The 27,841-nt window shown below is 40.2% G+C and overlaps 1 protein-coding gene across 2 annotated transcripts; it reads left to right on the plus strand.

Moving 5' to 3' along the window:
* On the plus strand, positions 1 to 26,551 carry LOC139468039 (ATPase family AAA domain-containing protein 5-like). Of its 2 annotated transcripts, XM_071249727.1 has the most exons (19): positions 1 to 75; positions 2,667 to 2,746; positions 4,825 to 6,644; positions 7,292 to 7,358; positions 8,975 to 9,386; positions 10,003 to 10,224; positions 11,369 to 11,505; positions 11,957 to 12,119; positions 12,656 to 12,808; positions 13,639 to 13,815; positions 14,157 to 14,329; positions 15,781 to 15,943; positions 18,669 to 18,845; positions 19,852 to 19,973; positions 20,291 to 20,449; positions 21,703 to 22,212; positions 23,438 to 24,090; positions 24,711 to 24,869; positions 25,088 to 26,551. In XM_071249727.1, exons 1-19 carry the CDS (start codon positions 3 to 5, stop codon positions 25,164 to 25,166), a joined length of 5,499 nt encoding a protein of 1,832 aa, XP_071105828.1. In that variant the 5' UTR covers positions 1 to 2; the 3' UTR covers positions 25,167 to 26,551. The 2 variants fall into 2 exon arrangements, with proteins under 2 accessions (XP_071105828.1, XP_071105830.1); XM_071249729.1 differs by lacking the exons at positions 1 to 75; positions 2,667 to 2,746 and having other exon boundaries at positions 5,243 to 6,644; positions 18,666 to 18,845.
* The last annotated feature ends 1,290 nt before the right edge of the window (positions 26,552 to 27,841 follow it).

The following is a 27,841-nucleotide window of genomic DNA, read 5'->3' on the forward strand; positions in this document are numbered from 1 at the left end:
CCATGAATGGAGGATATTGGCGCCAATGTTATGAACAACAAACTTTGTACGCAGCCGATCCATCGAAACATAATGGTATGTCCTTTATTGACGAAAAGACATCGATTATTATTACATGACGTTTTTGTAGGATATTTTCTAACTGACTGAATTGGCTGTTTTATCCATAATCAAGAAATGAATGACAGGCCTTGTCAATGTTATTTGGAATAAAGTCAAGATATGATTGAAATATGCTTCCTATTTCTCCCACTCAGAGAATATTTATGTTTTCATGAACTATTTGTGAAGTTTGTGAAGCCATAGCACTTTCGGCAGAGACAAAATTGTGTCCATCTCATCCTTAATCCAATCGTGTCAATAGATCGGGAGATTGACCGGGTGTCCCAAGCAGGCGACAGTCAAATCAAGCAGACCTCGTCATATTTGCAGACTTATTATTTTCATACACACTTAGCCTACACATCTCAGCTTCACATTTCCGATCACATACTCTATTCTGGGCCGATTATTGTGTTCATGTGGGACTCCCGCATAAGGACGCCAGTATATCTGACCAGTATATTGACAATGACTTGTTATCCAACATGATCAGTGGTGATACAAAGTTTTGATGTCCTCAAATGTTGATTTGCCCTCAACAGTGATTGAACTAGGCCTACGAGGCCCAGTGCAGTTTGCCAGTGAACATGGGGAAATTAAATGAGAATATGGACTATTTTTGTAATACAACTTACTCTCATAGATTAATCTAGTAAACTTGGACAAAGAGGGTGCAACCTTTGTTCAATGGCTATGGTAGTAAATGTAAACAGTTGTGAAGAGTGAGTAAATATTTGTGAGATGAGATTACTGCTAACACTTTGCTGTACCTTGTAAGTAGCACCCATGTCAATGCCACAATTTCCCACTTCTTTTAACAGATTACATGTAACAAGTTCTCCAGTGTTGGGTCCTCTTTGTATCCATGTTACTTTAATATAAGACAATACTTTATTATCCCGAAGGAAATTTGTTTTACATTGGATAGAGACAGATTTTAATAACAAATGGATAAATTACAAGTCTTGTATAAGACTGATACTCACATTTTGTTCTTGGTAAAAAAGGTTATAACTGTATAATACCAGTATGTAGATAATGTTAAAATATAGAATTCATCTGCAACAATGTACAAACCTTCCTTCATGGTAAACTTTTACAAAGTCTCATTTATAATGTCGGTAGGTCCTAATATTTTAGTGCAACATAAGTCATTATATAAGTATCTATGACTCATATCGAAGCTAAATGTTAAAAAGAGGTTACTGATAGCCTTTTTGAGTAAATATCTATATTCAAAGTTTCTATAGCAAGCAACCTCACCATGATCAGTGGTATCATTGGCGGTTTTAATTTTTCTGTTGTTGATGTTAAAGGGACAGGATGTCGACCGTTCTGAAGCTTTGTTTGTAAACAATAACCGATGACCCCTGAGCATACTCTGCTCTGCTCACCTACTTCTGTTTCTTCTCCAGTGACCACACCACGGTGTAGGCTTATCACATGACCAGACTTTTCTCGTGTTTGTAAACAAACACACTTATTCTTAAAAAAGAACAGACAGGCCTAATGAACATGCTGAAAGCATTTCGGTGTGCTTTACATGTTGTTTTGTATAATTATATTGATATACTACTACAACTGCGACAGAGAGGTGCACAACAATATAGCTTTACAAATACACATCGAAGTGACTATTATCATGTATATATCGCTAGCTCTCCATAGTGCTTTGATGACCGGACGTGGAGAATATAATAAACAAATGGAAATAATTTTTCACGTTTAGGGGATATTTTCTCAATGAAAGTAAAATATTTCATGACATATGTTTATGTAAATGTGTAGACTTGTCCAAAATGAAACAGATGAAAAGCCCACATGATCTGGCCCTTTAACTATGTCAGAATGTTGATATTGCACATAAGCATGATGTATGTTGGATGATCTTGCAGAGGGTTTGGTACCTGAAAAGCACAGTTGTAAGTGTAATGTGTTCCCATGTTAATAACTTCAGTATCTGTGTATCCCACATATGCCAGATATGTTCAGCCAGGGATTTATCCAGGATTCCAACTGAAATTGGTAACTAATGTTTATCTTGTTCAAATTTGGGGATTTTAAAGGTCTTATTTTCATATGTATTTTAACATTTCATTCGGGGGCGGTCGGGTAGCCTAGTGGTTAAAGCGTTCGCTCGTCACGGCAAAGACCCGGGTTCGATTCCCGACATGGGTACAATGTGTGAAGCCCATTTCTGGTGTTCCCCGCCGTGATATTGCTGGAATATTGCTTAAATCTGCATAAAGCCATACTCACTAACATTTCATTCAATGTAGTGATCATGGTAATGTAATTTGTTTTCCTTTGCCTCTTTATTGTTCCTGATGCTATTATCAGTGAAATATGAGTCACCATCAAAAGAAAAACAATTGTAACATTAAATTGAATCGTTCCAATTTGAGATTTGTAACTGACATTGTGGCAGATTTGGGCCGAATGTGGGCTTTTGAGCAAATCTAGATACGTCCTTGATAATATTTAAGATAGCATATGTGTCTTGTCTCTGATCCCAACATGGGCAGTGATGGGGGAAATACTAATATAGTTTCTTCATGTCACAGATGATGACATTACTACAGCTGCTGTGATATGCCAGATTTCTAGGACACTTGATACAAAAATGTTGGAAGACAAGATTGAGGTGAGTATCTCTCTTTGTGCTGCTTAGCAGGCTTTGAATATGAATTCTGATTCTATCATGTCTATCATGACATTCAGTGTTCGAAATAGTGCCTGGCCCTAGGCCTGTGACAGCTACAATTTGTGTCAGGTCAATGGTTTTAATTTTGTATGGGTCCTTATGGCCTGCAGTATATTTACGTGTCAATATATCTGTCATGTTGAGCTGCAGTTTTTGAATGAGGCAGCCTGAAGAATTTAGTCAGGGCCTGCTGGGTACGGGTGGCCCAGTCGTCTAAGGCGCCGTGATTCGCTGTACAGAGTTGCGTCCCTTGGGCACGCCAGAAACCTATGATTGTGGGTTCAAATCCCGGTTCGCCCCAATTATGTTTCTAGGTTTGTCAGGACCATACCCGTGCTCGTGGGTTTCACCGAAGTGGTAAACGTCTTGGACCTGCATCACTTCGGGCTTCCTCCCACATTAAGCTGACACGCCGTGATATAACTGGAATACTGTTAAAAGCGGCGTTAAACCCAACTCACTCACTCACTCACTCACTCACTCACTCACTCACTCACTCACTCAAAGCAGGGTTTGAAATTATTTTAAGACCCGAAAACAGAGGAACAATAAGTGTGGCCTGCCCATCTTCAAAGTTAGCAGCCTCCATTCAGACATTGTAAATATTGAAGATGCACAAAAAAAGAAGAGGCAAATCTTGATTCAGTTGAAATAATGCAAACAATTACTTGACAATCTGCAAGGAATTATAATAAAACTGAATCTGTAAGTGAGCATTAGAAATTGGCACATGTCCTGTAGTCCTTGCCAAACTGCCCAATGGTAAAGGTATCATAAGGACTAGCAGAAATTTGCCATTTTTAAGGGTTTTGCTATATGTTATCATCATAAGGACTAGTGGACTAAAACAGTTAGTTTCTACCACTGTTAAAGTAGTCTTGATATTATCTGCCTGACAGTCAGAGCAGGTAGAGGAAAGTTGTTGGCAGGAGGGAGGGTGGGCGGGCAGTTATTGCGGACACTGTTCCAATGTCTGTGGGTCCTGAAGACAGCCTGGCAATTTTCTTTATTTCAAAAACTGCTATCATTGGTTACTTACATTGTGATAATTGAACAAGAATAAGGTTATGCATCAATGTGAGATAGATCATTCATTCATTCATTCATTCATTGAAGGTTGCAGGCCAGAACTGGTCCCCAGTAATGTATGCTTGTTGTCTTGAGACAACAAGCATGGTTTCTGGTCACCTGTTGATTACGATTCATAGTACCCCAACAGCATTGGGACTTAACACTGAACATGATGAATATTATCAGCTGATTTGGCTTGTCCAGACTTGATTATTTGCAGGCCAGTGTTAGTTGTCTAGAATTTTGAGACCGCCTCAGTGGTCTAGTGGTAGAGCATCCGTCCGGAGAGTGGAAGGTCCGGGGTGATCACCGGTCGCATCATACCAAAAGACTTTAAAAGATGGTACTTGTTGTTACCCTGTCTGGCCCCTGGCATTAAGGGACGAAAACAAGGTCTGGGCGGCTTGGAGTCACTAGCACTATAAATCAGCGTCAGTCCGGACTAGTGCAAGCACACACAACACAACACACACACACTGCAATAGTTTTGGGATGTTTGCATAAATTGGTGGTATGTTTGTTTGTTTGTTTGTTTGTTTATTGGTTTATTGTATAATTCAGCACTCAGCAATATTGCAGCTATATGACCGCGTCTGTAAATAATCAAGTCTGACAATCCAGACAGTCATGTGATTGACATCATGAGCATCAATCCACGCAACTGGGATACGATGACATGCATCAACCAAGTCAGTGAACCTAACCATGCTAACCACCTGATGCCGTTTGTTGCCTCTTACGACAAGCATAGTTGCCTTTTATGGCAAGGATGGTTTGCCGGATCTCAAAAATCGGTGTGAACTCATCATGAAATTGGATTAAGATGTTAAAATGTTTTTACCAAACTAATTTTCTCTGAAACCAGTGATTTGTCCTGTTGGCTATGTTTGGCAAGCTGTGTTTCAATCTTTTGTTGTTATTCATTACAATGTGTTGTTGACTTTCAGTCTGACAAAGCCACCAAGGCAGGGGTTGGATCTCCACAAAGCTCCATACTTGATTTTTTCGTTTCTCCAAACAAGAGTAACGCAAGCAAAAAGGAAAGGAGTGAGCCTACTGGTTTACAGGTGGCTGCAGACGAAGTTGAATCTTCGAAGAAGCAAGAGACGACAAGTTTTTGTAAAGGTCAAAGTCATGATAACAACGATAATTTGACTGCTGTGGCAGATGAAAGTAGTGAAAGTGTTATTTTGCTGAGTGATGATTCCAACTCTAAATGCAATGGTCACGTTACAGAGACAGAGTTGTTGAATCAGTCTGGCGTGTCGAAGAGAAGGAAGAGTAAACATAGAGAAGGAAAGGTTGAGAAGAAAAGTAAAACCAAGGCATCGGACTGTTCAGAAGTGGACAACTCAGACAAAGACAACAACAGAAAATCCAGCAAAAAGTTGAATTTACAGAGACAGAAATCTGTGGAAACCAAAACCGAGGGTGTGACTGCCTCAACACCTATGGCAGATGAGACCAAAAAGCTAATGGACGATTCAGAGTCTAAAGTTACAGACGAAGGAGAGGCTTCCAAGAAGAGGAAACGTAATGACAGTGATGATGCTGAAAGAAAGCGGAACAGGACCAGTGAACCGACAGAATTGCCTGCTGATAAGTGCCCATCAACAGAGATGTCGTACGAGGCCTTCATCCAATCCCTGTCCCCAAAAGGATGTAAAGACGAGGCAGCAGCGGAGGAGGGGCATATATCGTGCCAGGACAAGAAAGGGGATACATCGCGCCAGGATGGGGAGAAGGATACATCACATCAAGAGGAGAAGAGGGCTACATCATGTCAGGATGAGGAGGTGGCTACATCACGTCAGGATGAGGAGGTGCAGATCCTCGAGACCAGGCCTGAAGATCAACCCACAGAAGTTACTGACACAAATAAGTCGCGAGATTCAAAAAAGAAAAGAAAGTCTGCCAAAGCTTCATTATTCATGGAGGGTTCTGAGACAAATGTTCAGCCTGTGAAAGATGACACTAGTGGGGATGATGGAGAGAAGAAAAAGACTCCTTCCATCCTTAATTTCTTTACCAAAGTGAATCCTGATAAGAACACCGAGCATCAGGTGGTGACAGTGATGGCTGATGTGCACCACCAGCCTATAATGGAGAACGGTAACTCGAAGAAATCACACGAGGAACAGTCAGTTGCTTCCCCAATAGTGTTATCACCCAAATCTCCCGGTGTTATCAAGCTAGATGAAGATATTGAAATGCTGAGTTCAGAAACTGTGGAAGAGATATCCACAACTAAGACTAAGAAGGATAAAGCCCCCAAGAAAGGTAAATCAGTTGAGAAAGCTGCATTAAAGACAGAAGTGAAGGTGGAAGAACAGAAAGAAGACGTTACCATTGAAAAAGTGGAGATAGCACCCAGAAGTGCTGAGGTTGATGCTTTCCTGAAGAGTTCCGATAGTCCTGCTGTGCCAGCCAAGTCTGCCCAGGCTACTCTCAGCTTCACAAAAACTGGCCTTAAGGCAACCAGTGCCACCATCCCTTCTACCAAGACTAGAGTTAGGACACAGTCTGAGGGTAAATCAACAGCCAAGATCCCCACAGAGGAAGGTGATATAAGTAAAGTTAAGCAAGTGAAAAAGAAACGAGGAAGGAAGAAGAAGGATGACAAAGGAAACAGTACGAAGGATGATTCTATGGTTAGCAGTGATGGCCTTGATAGTCCTAAGGAAGTGAGGCCTCGTCGACCAAAATACCAAGTCAGCAGTCTTCAGTTCGATGACTCCAGACGAACGCCCATCAAGATGAAAATTAGGTATTATTAATTTTAACTGCTTTCTTAAATTCATATTGATATCTATTATAGAAGAAATATACATGGCCACTCGTTGATTTGCCAGCGAGTTTGGAGGGACTTGTGGTTTTCCAAAACATTCTAGTGATTTTCACTCAAACCACTAGTCCAAAATGAGCATGGACTAGTTGGATATGACCAGTGGTGCAGCGTTAGAAATTGGCACTAGTCCTGTAGTCCTTGCCAAACTGCCCAATAGTTAAGGTATCATAAGGACTAGTAGAAATGTGCCATTTTTAAGGGTTTTGCTATATGTTATCATTGTAAGGACTAGTGGACTAAAAAGTTAGTTTCTACTCCTGTGGTGTCTGCCCCTGTATAGTGATCATTATCTAGAGTTATCAGAAAGTTACTGACCAATCTTGATATTTTGTAATATATCCCTGCATACAGTGTTGCTTGACAAACTTCAAAGCAACATCCCAAGGGACAAAGCCAACAGAAGGATGACATTGCTTTATCCCTAACTCACTAAGCATGCTAATGCCGCCAAATATGTATCATAATGTATGTTTCCAGTTTCATGGCCGGCCTCAAGAGGTTGCAGTGACCTTGCACAAGCATTTGAAATGAAGTTGTCTGACCGAAATGTCACTTTTGATTTTCAGATTAAAAAAGGCTAGCAGTGGTGAAGAAAGTGAATTTACTCCTCGCTCATCCAAGACTGTGAATAAAGTAAGCATGTGATGTGATGTTGTCCAGGGTTTTACACAACACAAAAAATGGAGAATGGACACAATTAACAGTCCTGTGGGATGCTGAAAAGTTGTTTAGCTGTTTGAATCATTGAAAATTATATATCTAGGGTTAAAAAACGTGCTGTTATTTTGTAATAATTTCCTAAATTCACAGTTATTTGCCTTTGTATTTTGACATTGCACTCAAAGCAGTAATGTGAAACGAAGCATTTAGCCTCTTCCTCTTCACTGATCCTGTTGTTAGTGAAACATATGTTACCTCCACAAGGCCATAACATCAGTGATTAGTTATTACTTATAACTATAAATAAATAAATTGCACGTACACACACCAGCTGTTCTAATGGACTACTGTTGCCTGATTGGCTGATAATAGAGGTTTGTGAAGCATTGTTGCATCTGAATGATGTCACTGATTTCATATTGTTGTCGTATCATATATATATACTTTTTTTAAAGCAGACAGTTAAGTTAAAATTTATTTATAAAAATTGACTTGAATATGTTTTTGAGTTCATGGAGTTATAAACATAAGAAATGTTGAAGTCAATTTTAATCCCAGCAATTTGTAATTCCTTATTGGTCATTATTACTGACATATGCTGCAGACTGTGGACCGAACATTGGCCTCTGAGCTGGTCCTAGATAAGTCACTGCATGCTGAAGGCTTTTAGGATCCACACATATTCCAGCATTAGAAATTGGCATTAAAGTACTCACGGAAATGAAAAAAACCTGTTTTTTTCAATCTCCGATTTTAAATAAATGCAGTTAATATACAAAATATATAAATATTCAAACAACTCAATTAGTACTAATTGGGCCTTGGCACAAATACAGCGTATCAAAGGTTTTTATGTCTTTTTACACGTAAAAGTGTGTAAAAATATGAACAAAACAGACTATTGTGAAACTGAGCATAACCAGGTGTTAGTAGATCAAGGTGAATGTCCATGACCTATGACACCTTGACGACAGGTGGAAACCGGTGCTTGAAACCCACGTGCATGTGATTTGTCAGTGGTTAGTGATTTGTCAGTGGCATTGTGGGATAGTGAATCATCGTCAAAATATCAGAACGTAAAAGTAACATATTCCCTTCTCAAACAACAACTTACATGTCATTATTATTATGTACATAAACATAGCTGTTATTTTTATTGTTGTTTTGATAACTTTTTTCCAGGCTAATTTGCATAATGCCTATAGCCTGTTTCTGCCATGTCAATTTGGACTTCGTTTTATTTTTGAATGTTGAAAGTGCCTACAAATTACCTCCTGTAAAGTACATTTTGTATTGAGCACTGAGATAAAACTAGCAAATCCAGACTAGTACTTTTCCAGTTGTTTTGTTATTTCGTATTTACATCTACGTAATGCTTTTTGTCGATTATTAAATCCAGCAAAACAGTTTTTTTTTCATTTCCATGAGTAATTTTGTCCTGTAGTCCTTGCCAAGCTGCCCAATAGATAAGGTATCATAAGAACTAGTAGAAATTTGCCATTATTAAGGGTTTTGCTATATTTATCATAAGGACTAGTGGACTAAAACAGTTTCTACCGCTGTATTCATATATTCATCTTGTGCTTCAGAAAGGGCAGAAGCAAGCTAAGGCTCAACAGCTGTTGGAGAAAGCTAAAAAAGTTAAAAAGACAAGGAAATCCAAGGTAAAACCCCAGGCCAAACGTAAACAAGAATCTGTAACGAGTGGAAATGACAGTATAGTTGACCTGGACAGTAGCACAGATGGAGGTGGCCGGCGTCGCAGTGCACGTTTGGCTGTACAGGTCGTGCCGGAATCAATCACTGTGGAGGATGAAGAGGATGAGCCCGAAGAGAAACCTGTTCCAGTCAAAGTTAAGAAGTCCTCAAAGACACCTCTGAAGTCAAAACCTCGAGATGTTTCCAAAACACTTAAAGCCAAGGACAGCCCCCGAAAACTGAAAGCCAAGGACAGCCCTCGAAAATCGGCAAAGGATAGTCCAAGTAAACCAAAATCAAAAGGTATGTTCTGAAACATTGAGACCTATGTTTATGAGTAGGTAGCTAAGGCTTAATCATGTTTATGTTACAGTTGTATAAGTTTCAAGTAAAGAAAAAATAATGAAAACCTATCATATCTCACACTGTGCATCACATCCTTCTTCTCGAAACCTGTGAGGACATGATCCCCAAACAAGTTTCCAGCTTAAAAAATGCTTCACCCAAACATATCCTAGCCATAACCATAGCTACTATCACTAACAATAGTCTGTGCACTGCCTGATTCCTCCGCAACTTGATCAGGTGGCCGCCCAAGCTTACTCATTCTCTTTCTTATCGCCCTAGTTTGGTTTGTCGGAGAATTACATTTGGGATTTTAATTTTTACTGAATAATTCAGCTTATGGTGAGTTTAGCATGGATAAGTATGTGTTAAGTGCAAGAGAAAGTTTAAATAAAAACCTGACAATCACCCACACTCTAGTTGTCGAAGCCCTTGTACAGAGTTCTACCGCTCTTAGTGAACATAGCTTCCTTCTGGACATGTGTATCAAACCTTGGAACATATCCTAGAAACTGAATTGTTTGAAAAAAGATTTGTTTAGGCATATTTTCATGTGACCTTTTTCTGTTGTCAGGCAAGTTGGCTTCCATCTTCATGGGCAAGTCAAAGTCGGAGGTGAAGTTGCAGGAGCCGGAGGACCCTGAGAAGGTGCGACTCCGTCAGGCTTTCCTCATGAGCGATGTCCCCGAAAAACTGAAGCGGCAGGTAGTTGCTGTTGCTGCAGTCCAGAGCATCATGGAGAACACTGGGCTGCCCACAATCAGTCACGTTCAGCAAATACCGGACTTGCGGGAAGGTACGTGTGTGAAATCACCATCAAGCTATATCTGTTGCATAACCCTAGGTAGTTAATGTGCTGCTTAGACCTAGATAATCAAGTGGTACAGGTCATGCTTATTTAGTTGGAATTACGGGAATTAAGGCTTGTTTACTTTGATACCCTAACTTAAGTCACAGTTTACATAGTATTAATGTTAGATTAAACTTTGTTTCAACATATAGACCATTCCAAATTGTCCAATAGTTAAGGTATCATAAGGATTAGTAGAAATTGTGGACCTAAACTTTTAGTTTCTACCGTTGTTGAAGGATTTCTAACAGTTATTTTATTTTTGTGCATTAAGCATCATTGCAAAACTTATAGACATGGTCTATTGGATAGTGTGTCTGCTGGGAAGGTTGATCTACGGCCGAGTTATACCAAAAGATGTTAAAAGATGGTACTTGTTGTTAACCTGCCTGGCATTCGGTGTTAAGGGAATAAAACAAGGACTGGTCGGCTCCGACAAGTCAGAGTCAGTGTAATGTGTCTGAGAAGGATATCCATGTTAAACTGCGGCATGGTATCTCAGTGGGCTAGCACTATTAAACTGGTTAGCACTATTAAACTGGTCCAGACTAGCTTAACCAGTCAGTCACGCATGAATGCATGTTACTAAATAAGTGCAATAATCTTGAATGCCAATATAAACCCCATTTCACCTGATCTGCAAAACTTATAGTATTTAATGCCCTTGATATTATTATCACATGAAGTTGAAGGGGGGGATATAGGAATGGGTGCTGTCCGTCCATCACATTTCGTTTCCTGAGCAGAACTAAAAAAACATTCAAAAATATCTTAACCAAACTTGGCACATAGATAGGTCTAGTGGTGAACTGGTGATTTTGGAGAAAAATATTTTATGAGTTTCCATGGCAACAACTTTTACTTTGAATGAAAATGGCAGTAGTGCTCCTTTCCAGAGCAGATCTTGAAAACCGTACGATATTTCTTCACCAAACTGGGCACATAGATAGGTCTAAAAGTAAATTGGTGCCTTTTGATAGTTTTGTGTATTTCATGCTTGTTTTGAGTTGGTGTTTTTTTGTTGTTTGTATTGCTGAATATTCAGTTTTTAGATGACATTGATGTGACAATGAAATGCTTTTTTCCTCAGAAAACAGTGTATGGAACTTGGCACCAGTGAAATTACCGCTGAGGTCGTCAGGGCCATTTCATCGGAGCAGTGTCATCAACTGGGCTGACCTTGATAGTCACAGAGTAGTCTCCCCTGCCAAATCTGAACTATTCAAGGTAGGCAAGTGCATTCTAATTGCATTTAAACAAAAGACTTTGATTCAATCCAGTTGTCTTGCTGTTTTTAAGGTATCTTGTTTGTTTGTTGTTTAACGCCACACTCAGCATTATTCCAGCTATATGACGGCGGTCTGTAAAAAGTCGAGTCTGGACCAGACAATCCAGTGATTGATATCATGAGCATCGATCCACGCAATTGGGATATGAAGACATGCAGCAACCAAGTCAGCGAGCCTGACCACCCGATCCCTTAAGTCACCTCTTACGACAAGCATAGTCGCCCTTTACGGCAAGCATGGGTTGCTGAAGACCTATTCTACCGCGGATCTTCACGGGTCAAGAGATATCTTGTTTTATGACACAGAAAACTAGGAGTAGGTCTGTCTGATTGACTTCATGTCTTTTAAACTGTTTTTCATAATACTTTCACTTTATGTGTTATGATCAGGATTTCCGCTGCCACATGGAGCTGCCAGAGGGGGTGATGGATGAACTCCTGGGGGAGGTGGAGGCTGGCGTGAGGGGCCTCCCAGTCAAGCAGATCTATGCTGACATGAGACGCAAGTTGGAGGAGGATCTTCGCTCCCAAGATCCAAGCCTAGACAGCACAGGTATTGGTGAATTAATTGTAATTCCATTGGTTAATCCATACCACATGATGAAACAATACATTTAAAAAATTACCCCCAAATCATGTGACTGACACTGACCTCAAATATTGATTCTCCATATGAGTATTGATGTTGTCATGTGATGGATATTGACTTGTCTCCTAGAAAATGAGGCTGGTCTTCAAATTTCACTGTTTGCAGCTAGGTTACTGTAATGAAACAGAGGACAGTTTAGAGGCTTCATAAGTGGATTTTGGTATAAAAAAACGAATGACTATTCTTGACCAGGTTAATATTTGAAAACAAGGACTCTCAGACCCGACTCCTTCGGCCATCTCATGCTAATGATGATAAGGTGATGCAACTTGCAGTGTGTCGCCAGGCTGATTGTGCGTCACCTACTCAAGGATTGTTACTCGTGCTATTAGCCACCAGCTCATGCTGCCCAAAGTCGGGTATTTACAGGTCATCATACTGCTTGAACATAAAGGATTGTCGTAAAACAACATTCACTCACCACCTTTACTGTTTCTCAGGGACGTCGTCACAGCAGCCCACAGAGTCTGCCACGCAGGAGACAGGGGAGGAGAAGAAGAAGAAAAAGGGACGAGGTCGCACGAAGGGGGCCAAGCTGAGTCTACCCAAGAAGTCAGAGAGTGTTCCTGCTCCTGAGGTCATCAGAGTCGGAGGTATGCGTTCTCCCTCATCAAACTCGTATGTCCTCAAAAGGGTAGAGTTCTGGAATATCTTTTTAAATGGAGTTATCAAAACAATGTTGTTTTAACATGTTAGGTGCCTAGACTTAACAAATGATGGCAGGTTTTCAGAGAACTCAGACCCCTTTTGTTTAATCGTTGAACGAGGGGCTCCCAACCTCAGTGTGATGGCTATAGTAGTGCTACTTCTTCTGTAGGTACATGACCCTTTCCACAGAACTATGGCAGTGCTACTACTATAATAGGACCCGTGAAGATCCGGGGTAGAATAGGTCTTTAGCAACCCATGTTTGTGACTATGCTTGTCGTAAGAGGCAACCAACGGGATCGGGTGATCAGGCTCGCTGACTTGGTTGATGCTTGTCATCGTATCCCACTTGCGTGGATCGATGCTCATGCAGTCAATTACTGTATTGTCTGGTCCTGACTTGATTATTTACAGACCGTTGTCACATAGCTGGAATATTGCTGAGTGCAGCGTTAAACAATAAACAAACAAAAACTACTATTATAGGCCTATGTTAAAGCACAGGCAATAGTCGTTGCACTAAGATCCTTTGTGGAAGGGGATCCTGGTCCTTGTGATGCTCTTACCTTTACTACAGGTCTGGGTTTTAGATCTGTTCATATTCTAGGAGACTGACTGCTTGACAGTCAAAATGTCCTGAAGATGTGTGCCAAATTTGGTAATGATGCAGATGAATATATGTTCAGAAATTGAACTATCAAAGTCACTTAGGGTACAGTCCATCCGAATCTGATCAGTCGCGAGTTTTGTATCATTCTTCTACAATGTATGGCAGAGATGATGTGGACGGAGCGCTACCAGCCCTCCCACTCGATGGAGGTCCTGGGCCACACAGCTCACCTGCAGAAGCTGAAGAGCTGGCTGCTGGAGTGGAAGCATCGCACTCACAAGGAGGCTCGCAAGATGAGGCTGCAGATGCTCAAACAGGCTCAACCGAAGGCTGTCGCCAAAGGTAAAATAGGCATTGAGCGTAGATAGTCAAGTGATTAAAGCATTTGCTTGTCACAAAGGACAAAGGCATGGGTTTCGTTTCTCTCTAGTGTTTATAATGAAGGGAGATCCTTCATATTTGCTCCTACGTTTATTTGAACTGGAAACCTCTAAACCTTTACCATATCACATTACAGTTATGACAAGGACCTCTGCTTAAGTTTGACTGCTATGCATGGGTACTGTGTGTGAAGCTCATGTCTGGTGTCCCCTGCTGTGATATGGCTTGAATATTGACATAAAACCCAACTCACTTCTTCTCCATGTCTTATTCAACCTAAGTTGTGGTTCCTGTGTCTGCAGCAGCCGAGGAGGACAACGCGTGGTGGGGGGAGGAAGACAGTGACTTTGACATGGACACTGATGACAGTGAGGACGAGGATGACAGTCTGTGTAACACTATGCTCATCACAGGGCCCCATGGTGTCGGCAAGACGGCCTCAGTGTACGCCCTGGCTCAGGAACTCGGATATAAGGTGATACCCATGGCCTGCAAGTTTAAATAACTAATTTTTAGGAACTAATAGAAACACAGTCAAGTCCTGTTAATCTGACATGGTCGGTGGCATATGATTATGTCGGATTAACGAGTATGTTGGACTGACTAAATTAAGTAGTATCAACGTTCATGATCGAAAATCGGACAATGTGATAGATTACAGTACATATTCATTAGAATAGAATACTTAAAAAGGCAGTATTTATGTTTTTATGTTATATTATTAGAGGAATATGTTCTCAATTCATGCAACCTCGAAAAGCTTAACTGGCAGTGGGTTAGCCTAGTGGTTAAAACGTTGGCTCGTCCCACCAAAGACCCGAGTTCAATTTCCCCCATGCCCCTTAAATACAATGTGTGTAGCCCATTCTTGTGTCCCCCGCCGTGATATTGCTGGAATGTTGCTAAAAGTGGCGTAAAACAAAACTCACTCACTCAAAAAGCATAACACAGGGTATTCCAAACTACAGTTACGGGCTGCACGACTGATCCAAAATACTTTTGAAAGTGTATTCTGGAATGGAAGTCGCCAGTTTGAAACTAGTGCCACAAAGATCATGAAAGCTTCTTTTCTTATTGGCGAATGTTGACTTCCTGTTAGTCATTTCATTGGTCAGTCAAAGTTTGCAAAAGGTCGTTCTGACATGACTTGTAATGGGATGTCCTTGTGGTAACTTAGATCTGATTTTAATGAGATTGTGATTAATCCTGTTTTGTGTGTTTAAAGGATTAATTGTTTGTTGTTATGCAAGTTTGGCTGTGTTCTCATGGGCTGATGACCACTGAGTAAGCTAATTGCTGTGTCGGATTAACGAGACTGATTAATGAGTGATTTCAGCAATTCGTTGCAAATTAGGTGTGTTGGAGTTAAAGTGCATGACTGTTGGATTAACAGGTCTAAACAGCACTGATATAATCAGTTCTCATCATTTGTGTCGGATAAGTCCCATTGTGGGATTAGCGAGTGTCGGATTAACGAGACTTGACTGTGTGTGGACTTTTTTAATTGTAGTTTTTTCTACAAGATCTCATGGGGACCAAGAAAGATGTGCCAATCGTGAGAGTCAACTAGATTGGATAAGGAGGTCAGCCTTAGTGACTTTGCTGTTTGCGTGTCATTGTGCCACAAAGACGTTAGACCCGGGTTAGGATTGGTCGTTAGCAACCCATGCTTCTCGTAAGAGACGACTAACGGGATCAGGTGGTCAGGCTCGATGACTTGGTTGATGCATGTCATTGTATCCAAATTACGTAGATTGATGGATCAGACTCGATTATTTACAGGTTTTCATGCAGAAGCTGGAATATTGCTGAAGGCGGAGCTAAACAACAGTTACCCACTCACTCCAAACTAGGGGCAGAATTGGGTAGAAAAATTGCATTGTGAACATTTGATGATTTAAGTAAATATGATGTTTGACTGACTAGGTGATTGAGGTGAATGCCGCGTCGTCCCGGAATGGGAAGAAGATCCTGTCCAAGCTCCAGGAGGCCACCCAATCCCACCAGGTCGCCACCAGTAAAGATGGCAGCTCAAACAGCATGATGGCAGCCTTGACCAACTCCCAGTCAGGCAGTACACCATCTGCAGGTAAATAACACTGGGAGACAGATAGTATGCTTCCAGGGGTTCAACCAGGATTCTAAACTAAGTGCTCTTGGCAAGCAAATTAGGGGGAAATCGTTATTTTGTTCAAAATTTCGATGTTACTTAAGTTCTTATTATACCCTCGACCTTTTTGGTATATAGTTATACCAAGGTATCGTCCTTCCTAAACTTTGTCCGCACGATTTCTCTTAAACTATTCAGTGGATTCATCTCAAACTTAGTACATATATGTGTCATATGGAGGGGTGCAGTCAAAAGAATTTTTTTATTTTTTTTATGAATTCTTCAAACCCTAACCCTATCCATTATTGAATTTGAAACTACTTACACACTAGGTGGGTCAGGGGCAGGGGTCCGGAAACCGTCATATGCACCGGACATGTCCGATTGGGAATCTCAAATGTCCGGTTTAAAATATTGCTTACCGGACATTTAAAATTTTCTGTCCGGACATTCTTAAATGGACCGGACGTGATCAACAGTTAGGACTGAGCAGTTTCTGTCTGCAGTTGTAACACAATGAAGATTATCTACACTGACAAGCTTTGTTTGTTTTGATTGCTGTAAATACATTGTACCTACATGATAGTCCAATCGGTCAATCACTGTAAAAGGCAATAAACTGAGTTGACACTGATTAATCGAGGATTAATTACTGAGAACATCTTGTTAATTTGAGTAAAATGTGTTTACAACTGTACATAAATACCTTGCATCATTGATGTACCTCATTATCCTCACAATGCTACGATACGTAACATTAGACAAGAAGCGAAAGCGTGACGACAGCCAGTCGACCGATGCAAATCAGTCGATCGGATCTGCCAAACCCTCAAAGCCTGAATGATCATTTTGTAAGTCGTGGCTAACGACTTTCACTTGGTTGACATACAATGAGGATTTGCAGATTTTATTGTTTTCAGTAGCTAGTCGTATATTGAATCTTGGTTGACCGCCATTTTGCTTTCTGTGACGATCGATATCAAATTTTTTTATGGTCAATAATTAAGAACAGATGAAAAAAGTATTCAAATAACTATTGCTATCAACGATATTTTAGTATTTATGATTATATTATCTGTCTTGTTTTTAAATAATCTTTAGTTTAAAAAAAACTTTTCCTGTGAGGTCACGTGATAACCAAATATGGGATAATAGTCTCGATCCAAATGTTACAACGCGTACACTTGAGCAGACTCATGAATATTAATTAGACCGTTCACTACGTTAACAGATCGTTATTATAACAGAAACAAACGTATGTTTTCCATATATATCTAAAATGATGTTATTTGTTATTAATTGTCCGGTGAATTAAACAATTTAAATTGAAACAATTCATAATTCATCATATTATGAATTCGTAACAACTTGTAATGTGTGTGTAAAAAGTCGTACTAAAATACGCTATTTGCAGGGGGCGTGGCCTAAATGCAAATGTCCGATTGGGATTTTAAATTTTCCTGACCCCTGGTCAGGGGTATTAGTGAACCACGCTTACTTTTGCCCTTGTTAATTTTAACATTGAATTTTGACATTGAATTTAACATGTTTGATGCAGTAATATATAACTAACCATAACTAACCATTAAAGTCTCTTTGTCTCTATTGGTCCTGTTATCAGTGAAATACAAGTTCCCTCAACAAACCATAACTTGAATTAGGAGATTTGTAATTCCAATTTGGGATTTTTACTGACATATGCTTCAGACTTGAGGCCAAATATCGGCCTCTGAGCAGGTCTAGATAAATCGCTGTGCTGCTCTGTTGGCTGCAAGTGCTGTTATAATTCATCAGCAGACACAGATCATGTCCCATCATTAAATCAGAAAAACAGCAGCTGGTTATAGCTGATGATTGATCGGTTAGAACAAACTGATTATGACCATTGATCAATGATGAATCCCACAAATTCCCTAAACTGACTGAATGGTTATAGCCCTATTAGAAATATCAACCAAACGGCTCAATAAATGAGACTGCTTCAATCAATTTACCTTCCAACATCTGATAGGAGGCTCGACAGTGTTTACACTGTGTGTGGTGTGGCTGATCAATGTGCCTCTGTGAGCCAACTGTGCAGAGAGGCAATGCTCACTTCAGTCTGACAGTTGACGTGTGTTACTTTGGAGCTTTTCATCACAGATTTATTTGAACTGATACATAGAGTAACACAAAGTGATGTAACCAAAAAAATAACTTCTTGACTGACAGATTCAAATATGAAATGAACCCCCAAATCTAAGATGATGTTTATTTTCAAACTGTTTTTCCATACATATACATTTGGGAACATGTGGCCAAGTGCTAAGAGTTATGTCCCTTAGGCATGTCAGGATCTGGTCAGAAATCAGATTTGCCCTGAAAATCATCCTTGGTTTGTTTGCACCATATCCCGGTGGGCATTGCGGGTTAGAAACATCCCCAGCAATCACGGTCGCAGGGGGCATCCGAATAGATTGTGTGATCACACTCAGTTGATTGCATTGCATTCACAGTACCCATAGGGGCGGTCAGGTAGCCTAGTGGTTAAAGCGTTTGCTGGTCATGCCGAAGACCCGGGTTTGATTCCCGACATGGGTACAATGTGTGAAGCCCATTTCTGGTGTCCCTTGCCGTGATATTGATGGAATATTGCTAAAAGTGGCATAGAACCATACTCACTCGCTCTTAAGACTCTTTCACATATAATTTCATTTATTAGCAGCTAAGCCAGCCAAGAAGGACGCCAAGCTGCCCACGGCCTTCACCAACCTGTTCCGTAAGGCTGGCAGCAAGTCAGATCCTGTAGAAGTGATTGACCTGGAGACTGATTCAGCAAAGAAGCAGGAATCGCCCACCAAGTCCAAGCGGAAGAGGAAACGAGAGAAGGATGTTGATAAGGGTAAAGGACTATATTTTTTACTTATCCTGCATTACTCCTTAATGCATCACTGCTTACTTACGACAACTAGAAGGACAGCGCTGCGAAGGTAAGAATATGTTATACATACGTAGCTGAGAATTGTAAACAATATGACTGCCTTAGCAGGCAAATGATTGTAACACAATTCAAAATGGCGGCGAACAACAATATTGTGTCGGGAAAAAAGACGAGTCTTTTCACGCATAATTAATTCACATAAAACTACACAACATGGTGAAAGTAATATGAAAAGAATACATCACCCATCGCAGATCAATTTTAGGATTGTAGATGAAAACTGAAGGTCTAAAAATTAATCCAAAAGGAGAGCTCCGCTGGGACACGTCCTAGCTGTGCTGCTTGTAGACAAGCAGTGATGTGAAGATGACCTTAGGTGTCATCAAGGTCACAGGACAGCGACGGAAGGCCACTGATTGGGACTTGAGAACAACAACTTTATTTCTTCACCCAGGACCTTCGCAGCGCTGTCCTTCTAGTTGTCGTAAGTAAGCAGTGAATGCATTAAGGAGTAATGCAGGATAAGTATACAAATGTAAAAATATTTAGATTTTACTAAAATATGCTTCAATAGCTTTGAAAGCTCTTTACTTAGATATTGGGGTGTTGAGGGCATCCCAATATCTTAAGGGATTAGCACAATGTGTGCAGACCTTTTTTTTTGTTTATTACTCCATGATCACAAAAACATTGAACAGTTGAAGTCATTTGTTGTAAATAAATATGTCAACAATAATAACTTCACAGCCTGATAATTTAATCATTAACACAAAATAAACCTGTAGACAACAGTAGAAAGCAGTGACATTGTTTGGTGCAATAATACTAGCCCCGCCCACTCTGTTGTCAGCTAGTAAGGAAACAATAGTCTGTTAGTGGGTGTGGCTTACAATTGCCGAATCACTTGCAATTTATTTTTTTATGAATATCATGAGAATTCACACTTACTTCAAAATATTTATTGCAGTTGAGAAAAACCCCAAGAAAGCCAAGAAGGAGTTGAAAGCCATGCCGACCCCCGGGAGAGATGAGTCTAGTCAGACTGGGGGACTGGAGCTGTCCACCACCACACTCATCCTGTTCGATGAAGTAAGTACTGGATAAGCACTTTTGATCATTAAAGTTTTGGGTGTGTTAGAATTGTTTCTGATAAATTGGGAAATTGTAAGTGTTTGTGCTGAAAGCGTTGTGCCATAATCACAACAGAATCAGGCCAAATAAGGCACTCAAACTCTGGGTGCCATTGTACAAAGTGGGCTTAGCACTGAGGTGATCGTGACTCCCTTACCTTAACATAGACTTATGACAGTGGTAGTGCTAAGGTTGTAGTGTACAAGGACACCCTGTGATGCCGAGGCGTATGTTTTCTGTGTTATCTATTCTCAGTTAGGGGTGTTGTGTTTCAGGCTGAGATCAGCTTCGAAGATGACAAGGGCTACCTGCCTGCCATACAGCACTTCATGATGAGGACCAAGATTCCCATCATCCTCACAACGACAGACCCCAGCTTCAGCAGCCAGCTGCAGGCACGGTACGAGGGCCTCACCTTTAAACAGCCATCTCAGGTGAGTTGTGCAACTCCCAACATACCTTTTACAGAAAACAGTGACCTGAAAATGTCTTATGTGATCATACATATCTGACACAATATGTGTTTTGCCTATTTGAGCCAATTCCAAAATGGGTTAGTTGGTAACTCTTTCTTCCTTTTTGTGTCAAAAGAGAAATATCAGGTGATGGAAATGCAGTAATGTGTGTGAGTATAACAGTGCATTGCAATTGATTATAGTTTGCTCTGTGATTGTACTACATGGATAGGAATTTAGAACCGCTGATTGTATTATTGATTGTATGCATAACAATCATAGATTTCAATAGTTGCAATGAGTTACAAATAAGACAAAGCTTATGCATCAGAAAACTAATTACAGTCAAAATTCAAACCTTTGATTTTCAAGAATTACGACAATTTAAGATTTGAGTTACTTCCTTCGTACTTGCGAAGGTCGGGTTGAAACTGATTTTCAGCAACCCATGCTTGTTGTAAGAGGCAACTAATGGGATCGGGTGGTCAGGCTCGCTGAATTGGCTGATGACCATATCCCAATGTGTAGATCGATGCTCATGATGTCAGTCACTGGATTGTCTGGTCCAGACTATTATTTACTGACTGGCGTCATATAGCTGGAAATGTCCTGAGTGTAGTGTTAAATAACAACAACAAATAGTGTTACTTCCCTTTGGTTTGACTAGCAACAGGGAGGACAATGGGAGACATTGTCGGCAATACTTTATTCATTTCTGTTACATTAATGATTAACATAAGTTGGTTTAATACTATTGCAATACTATTGCAGTAGTGTGGCGTACTATTGCAATAGTGACAACAGCCCCATAAGTCCCCCCGACTATTGTGACAAGTACTGGGCAGTGCCATGTATGGGGGAGTTCAAGCTTTGTATGACCTTTCTTATCATATACAGCGTTAGAAACTAACAGTTTTAGACCACTAGTCCTTATAATGATAACATATAGCAAAACCTATAAAAATGGAAAATTGCTACTAGTCCTTATACCTTAACTATTTGAGCAGTTTGGCAAGGACTATAGGATAAGTGCCAGTTTCTAATGCTGATATATGGAGTGGTAGCTTACTGGTTAAAGCCCATTTTAACTGTGACTTTGCAGGAATATCACTCACTCACTCACTCACTCACTCACTCACTCACTCACTCACTCACTCACTCATATATAATATTCTACAAAGTTTCAGTCCTTGTGACTTTATTTTCATGAATGTGCTTTCCTGTATCTTCAGCTGACAATCGCAGGACACCTACAGACAATCTGCCTGGTGGAACAGGTTAGAACTGGTCTGGACGAGATGCTGACACTGGTCAAGCTTCACGGAGGTGACATCAGGAAATGTCTGCTGTGGCTCCAGTACTGGCTTAGCTCGGGGGGCGGGGCAAGCAAAGTCCACCACGCTGTGAACACAACGCCTCGCACAGTTCTACTCAGTGTGGATGAGAACACCTGCTCACAAGACTCGGACTCCCAGGGCACCAGTGTTGGCACTTCGGCCGTTCCTGATAAGGACGATGATGACTTTGTGGTGTCAAAGCCTTCTGTTGGGAGGAGGAAGAGGGTTTTGGATGATGATGAGTCGTCAGGCAGTAATGTGTTTCCATCAAGATTATCATCCCAGTCGGACTCAGGCTGTTCCAGCCAAATCCCCCTTGTGCATTGTTTGAGACTGGAGAGTCTAGCTGGAATTAGTCAACCATTACGAGACGTTTTTGAAAAAGTGCTACAGTCCTATCTGAGGGTATGTTCCAATCTATCTTTAGCCGTGTTTGAAATATTGTAAAAAATCCAAAAGGACAATCGGGCAGGTGACCCACCAGTGTTGCCTGCCCCATCTTCAGAGTTACCTGCCTCCATTCAGACATAAATATTGAAAAATCACACAAAAATTAGAGACAAATTGCGCCTTGATTCAGATGAAATGATGCAAACAATTACTTGATAATCTGCAAGGATTTATGATAAAACTTAATCTGTAAGTAGTTTTAAAATTATCTGCCTGACTGTGTGTGCGCACGTGCGTGATTCATTCATTCATTCATTCATTCATTCATTCATTCATTCATTCATTCATTCATTCATTCATTCGTGCAGCACAGCAGAAAAATCACCTGCTGCAGGCAGACAGTTATTTCGGTCATTGATCTAAACACAACAGGGGGAACAGTCAGTTTCTCTGTTGAGATTTTTGGTAAATAATTTCATATGTTTGAATGTGAGCAGTTATTTTTGTTTGAGTGGTGTGTAACACCTCACTCAGCAATATTCCAGCTATATGACGGCTGTCTGTACATAATCGAGTCTGGACCAGACAATCCAGTGATTGACATCATGAACATCAACAAAGTCAGTGAACCTGACCACCCATTAGTCACCTATTACCATTATAAGTGTAGAGTGGAGTTGCCTCCCTGAGGTGTGCTAGTATATGATGATCATGGGTTTGAATCCCAGATTTGAACTGATTATGATTATGGTTTGTCAGCACCATACCAGTGCTTGTGGGTGTGCTGAAAGTGGTACCGGTAAGTGTCTTAAACCTGCATCAATTCAGGCTTTCCTCCCACATCAAGCTGACACACCATGATATAACTGAAATAGTATTCAAAGTGGCATTAGGGCGGTCGGGTAGCCTAGTTGTTAAAGTGTTCACTCGTCATGCCGAAGACCCGGGTTCGATTCCCGACATGGGTACAATGTGTGAAGCCCATTTCTGGTGTCCCCGCTGTGATATTGCTGGAATATTGCTAAAAACGGCGTAAAACCATACTCCCTCCTGCAAAGTGCCATTAAACCTAAACACTCTCTTGTAGGTCTTAAAATTATCACACTAGTACCACTGTTGAATTTACCCAATCTTAGACCCCATGTTATTGGTCATGTGGACACAAAAAAATATAACTGTCAACATGGTCAAATAAACAAATACAAATGGTTACTCAACACTCATTCCAATCTGTTTATAGGATAGATGTGATGATCAACTAACGGCGAAACTGCAAGAGATGTGCAAGAACCTCCACAGCATCGGCATGTCTTCGCTGTCTGGTAACCTGTTCCATCTCCTACCCCTGCCAAAAGTGCTGCCACAGGCCCCTAGTCTGTCACTCGGCTGTACCGAGGCCGCATCAAAAGAAAACAAACTTTCACGGATACGCACAGATCTGTTTGACGACGAGGGCTCAAGTGATGCCAATGAAGAGGAGAAAGTAGTTGAAACATTGGAAGCTGTTAAAAATGATAGTGTTCCCAAAGAGCAAAAGGTTCTTAGTTCAAAATGTTTAAATGCCTTTTCGCAATATTATGACTCAACTTGCGATATGGATATTATGGGGGCGTGCACAGAGGTGTTTACAAGACAGGAGTGCTATGCAGCTTCAGGGGTGGGGAGTGACTCCAGAAACAACCGAACAATGTCTGACTGCCCTACGATGGCTTTGTTGACACGCGAACACAATACTGAGATGAATCTGAGAAGTGCTAGGCATCTGTATGGGACCATCACAACAGCTGTTGACAGTTATAGAGACAGTCAAGCAGGTGACAAGTTACCAGATGAGGTAACCCTTCCTGTACCTGGTGGACGAACAACATTCAGCTTGCTCACATCTGAGCCGAGGTAAAAGAAGAACAAAGACAGTTTGTGAACACCAAGCCTGAAAATAACATATACATGTCCCATGCCACTGTGAAATAATTGCGCCACTGTTCCATTCACTACCATCATTAAGTAATGTGAACCTCAGCAATGAATATCTGTACAACGCTCTTTCCTAGAATGCGGGGTCCGTTTCTTGGACCCCGATGACAGCAGTATATTGAGGGATCACTGTATATTTTTTTATTCATTTATTTATTTTTATTTTTTCCCATTTTTATTGCGACTGCCAACCAAGGTTTTGAGAAACAAAAGCCTTGACCTAATAAAGAGAAAAATTATGGCTGTGTAAAATCCTGACCAACCGATTTATTCACAAGAAATTAGTCACTGAATAAGTTGTACTATGCATTTAGCAATTTTCTAGCTATGCATGCGGCAGCTTGTAAATAATCAGGTCTGTACCAGACAGTCCAATGATTGAGCAACGAACTGTTTTGTCCAGGTGTGGTAAATGATTTTCATCAGAAGGCTCTTATGTTGGTGGTACTGTGGACTTAGTCTGCACTGAGATACATACAGGCCAGGAAAGAATGAATCTAGGGCAGTTGGAAATTTCATTTGGAAATTTCTTGTTTCAGGTTGTCTGGGTCTATTAGGAGAACTCATGAGAATGTGTCCGACTCCCTCCCTCTGAACACCTACTGCAGTCATCGCTCAGTCCACATGGATTATCTCCCCTCCCTCAGGGCCATCAGCAGAGCAGAGCAACATCGGCAAATTGCCAAAACGAAAAGAAGGTATGTGTGACAGAACTGTGTTTTTATATAAACAATGATAAATGGTGGCTTTTACTTTAATGATAAGATATTCATATGAAACACTATTCAGCTGTGCCAATCAAAATCATGATTAATAATTCATGCCACACTTGCCCCTTCCAGGTATACCAGTAAATATAATAATTTATTTCACTTTTGCATTTTTTGTGATTTTAATATATTTTGTAAAATTTTAGGTTCCACCACTACCTGGACAACATCGGTATGTCTCTGAAAGAAACAAGTCTCAATGTCCTGTGTCAAACCTTCTCATGAGTCTTCATGAACAGCTTATAAAGGATTGAAGTTTGGGATAGTGCTGAGAAAAGATCTATCTGAAATGCTCAGTGAGGTTGCTACGTTCTGTCTATAGCAGGGTCACCTAGAGTTTTTTGCCAGCTGTAATTTGCCCACTTCACATTCAGTGCATGACCATCTGTGGCACTAGAAACTATCTCAGTAAAACAATCCGTAAAACACCAGATTGATAGCATTGTATTTCCGCTATCAGTGAAGAAAACCATTATGATACCTCATTAGTATTGGAACTGTCACTCTAGAGAACATGCTTAACAAGCTGTAGATCATACAGGTATAGATAGGACACTGCCAAAATATAGGACAGATTTGGAAGAGGTCATGAAAACAATGGACAGTAGTTAACTATTAAAAAACTCATAATATTATTTTTCTTCATTTGATGGAAACAATTTATTTTCACTTTTTCAAAGCAATATTTGCAGCTTTTTTACAAAATCCAAACTTTGAGGGGCTAAGTACAGACAGTGCAGGTTTCACACACGTCTAAATGGTAATAACTCCAGGCATCTAGGAATCAGCACTGTTTTATTTTCTGCCTTGGTTTTAGTCTGGGCTGTGATGTAAATATGTACAAGTCCTGTTTGTCCATATTTATTTTAGAGATTTTTTGTTAAATTACTGAAAGTGTAATTTTAATGTCCTGTGTCGGTATGGTAGTTTTAACATGTTATTGTACATTGATTTATACGATACTGCATATATACAACCATGGAAGTGGCATTAGAAAGTTTTAATATATTTTTATATGAAATGTGTGTGCTTCACCACATTCATGCAAGGCGTTATTGTGTGTTGACAAGTCAGTTTGCCTTTGCTTCTAATTGCATGAACAATTTAACTTATATGCCATTGTAAGGCTATCTTAAAGTAGCTGGAATAGAGGTAGGGCTACTAGGATGGGTTTGTGCATGTGAAGCTCTGTCTTGTCATGTTGGCTGAACTGGAATAGAATCAGCATCTTGATTGAGCTGGGTTAGGAACAGCACAAGAAGTCAATTAATGTACTGTAGAGATACAAATCTGATACTTCCAGAGGCATTTTGCAGGATTTGGCCAAGAATACGGTCTTTCTGTGAAATATTTACTTTGCTGTCAGTAATTTTTTTATTTCTGGTAAAAGTAACAGATGTATATGATTTGAAGATTTATTAGATGATTACAACACAAGAGTAAATGTTCACCAAATGTCAGCCGTGTTTTAGGGTAATAATATTAATGCCAACTTGGCACATCAGTTCTATTTCTTTGTGACCAACGTTTTGTTTGTCATTAAACTGAGAGCCATGGATAGTAACGTCCTGTCTGTGACCAAGTCGGGACCATGGTCAGAATATCACTGTGTTATTAGAGGTGACTAGATTGGATCATGTGGTTGGGCATGACATCTTACCCAAATGAAGTGGCTCCTAATGTAACCACTAGTTTGCCTGGCCCAGATTCAATTATTTACAGGCTGCCATGATAAAGCTGGAATATTGCTGAAGGCAAACAAGTAAAATCCTTTGATATCGTTTCCCAGGCTTGTACAACTGTTATTTGTAATGGTCTAATTTTATTTGAATGACATTACAAAATAGACGTCCAACCAAATACATCATGGGCTCCTAGTTTGTATGCAGAACTCGGTTCAGAAGAAGTAATCCGATTAGTTGTTTATTTCCAGCTCATGCAAGTAAATAAATTCTGTGCATATTTAGAGTTAAGATAGAGACGTCAGATCCAAGATGAAGTTATTCTGATGAGTGGGTTCAGGTATTTACCACACAAAAATGGTGACACTGGATGAATTGATCTATGAGAAAATTACTACCATTGTCATTTCTATTGATAACTTCTCAAAGGTGCAGTAATTGTCCTCACGATCAGGAAACATAGGTCCTGATTTATTAATGAAAGCTCCTTGGTTTCAGCATTAATTTATTTATTTATGCAAAGCGTAACTCTTTATTTACCATCACACTTCATTTCAGTGATCATATTCATAGTGACGTGTACAGTATGTGTGAAAAACATTAATCACATTCGACCTTTATCATAAACAAGTAATGTCATGCAAACATGACTGGAAGAAAATTCCCAACAATTTCCCTAACTTGACCTTGTCGGTCAGCGTGGAGATACATTATTGATAAAGCTAATGTCACATGAACATATTGTGTGGAGAGAGTGATTGTGTATAGAAGAATGGATATTTGACATGAATAAAGTGAACAGATATGAAATGTTGATTCTGTGTTCTTGTTATTTATGACAGGGTTTAGTTTCACAATTATTTTATTTATATAGCGATATGCACGTATGTGGCTGCTTGTACAAACTAGTTCGTGTTAATGTTGCTTTTACATCAGGAGCAGGTGTTTATCTTCTATTATTGTATTGTTGAGTTTGGTTTTATGCTGCTTTGAACAACATTTCAGTTTAATCATGACATTTCAGCTTGATATGGGAGGATAAAAAGTGATACCGTCTTAGACAATTACCAAATACCAGTGGGTATGGTGTTGACTACCTTGAAACATAATCAGGGCAACTAAGGATTTGAACCTACTATCTAGGTTTCTGGCAACTGGGCCACCAGAGCCCCCAAATAGCTTTACGCCGCTTTTAGCAATATCACAGTGGGGGACACC

Source organism: Haliotis cracherodii, unplaced genomic scaffold, assembly GCF_022045235.1.
Source record: "Haliotis cracherodii isolate W230 unplaced genomic scaffold, xgHalCrac1.p SCAF_2, whole genome shotgun sequence".
Taxonomy (NCBI): Eukaryota; Metazoa; Mollusca; class Gastropoda; order Lepetellida; family Haliotidae; genus Haliotis; species Haliotis cracherodii.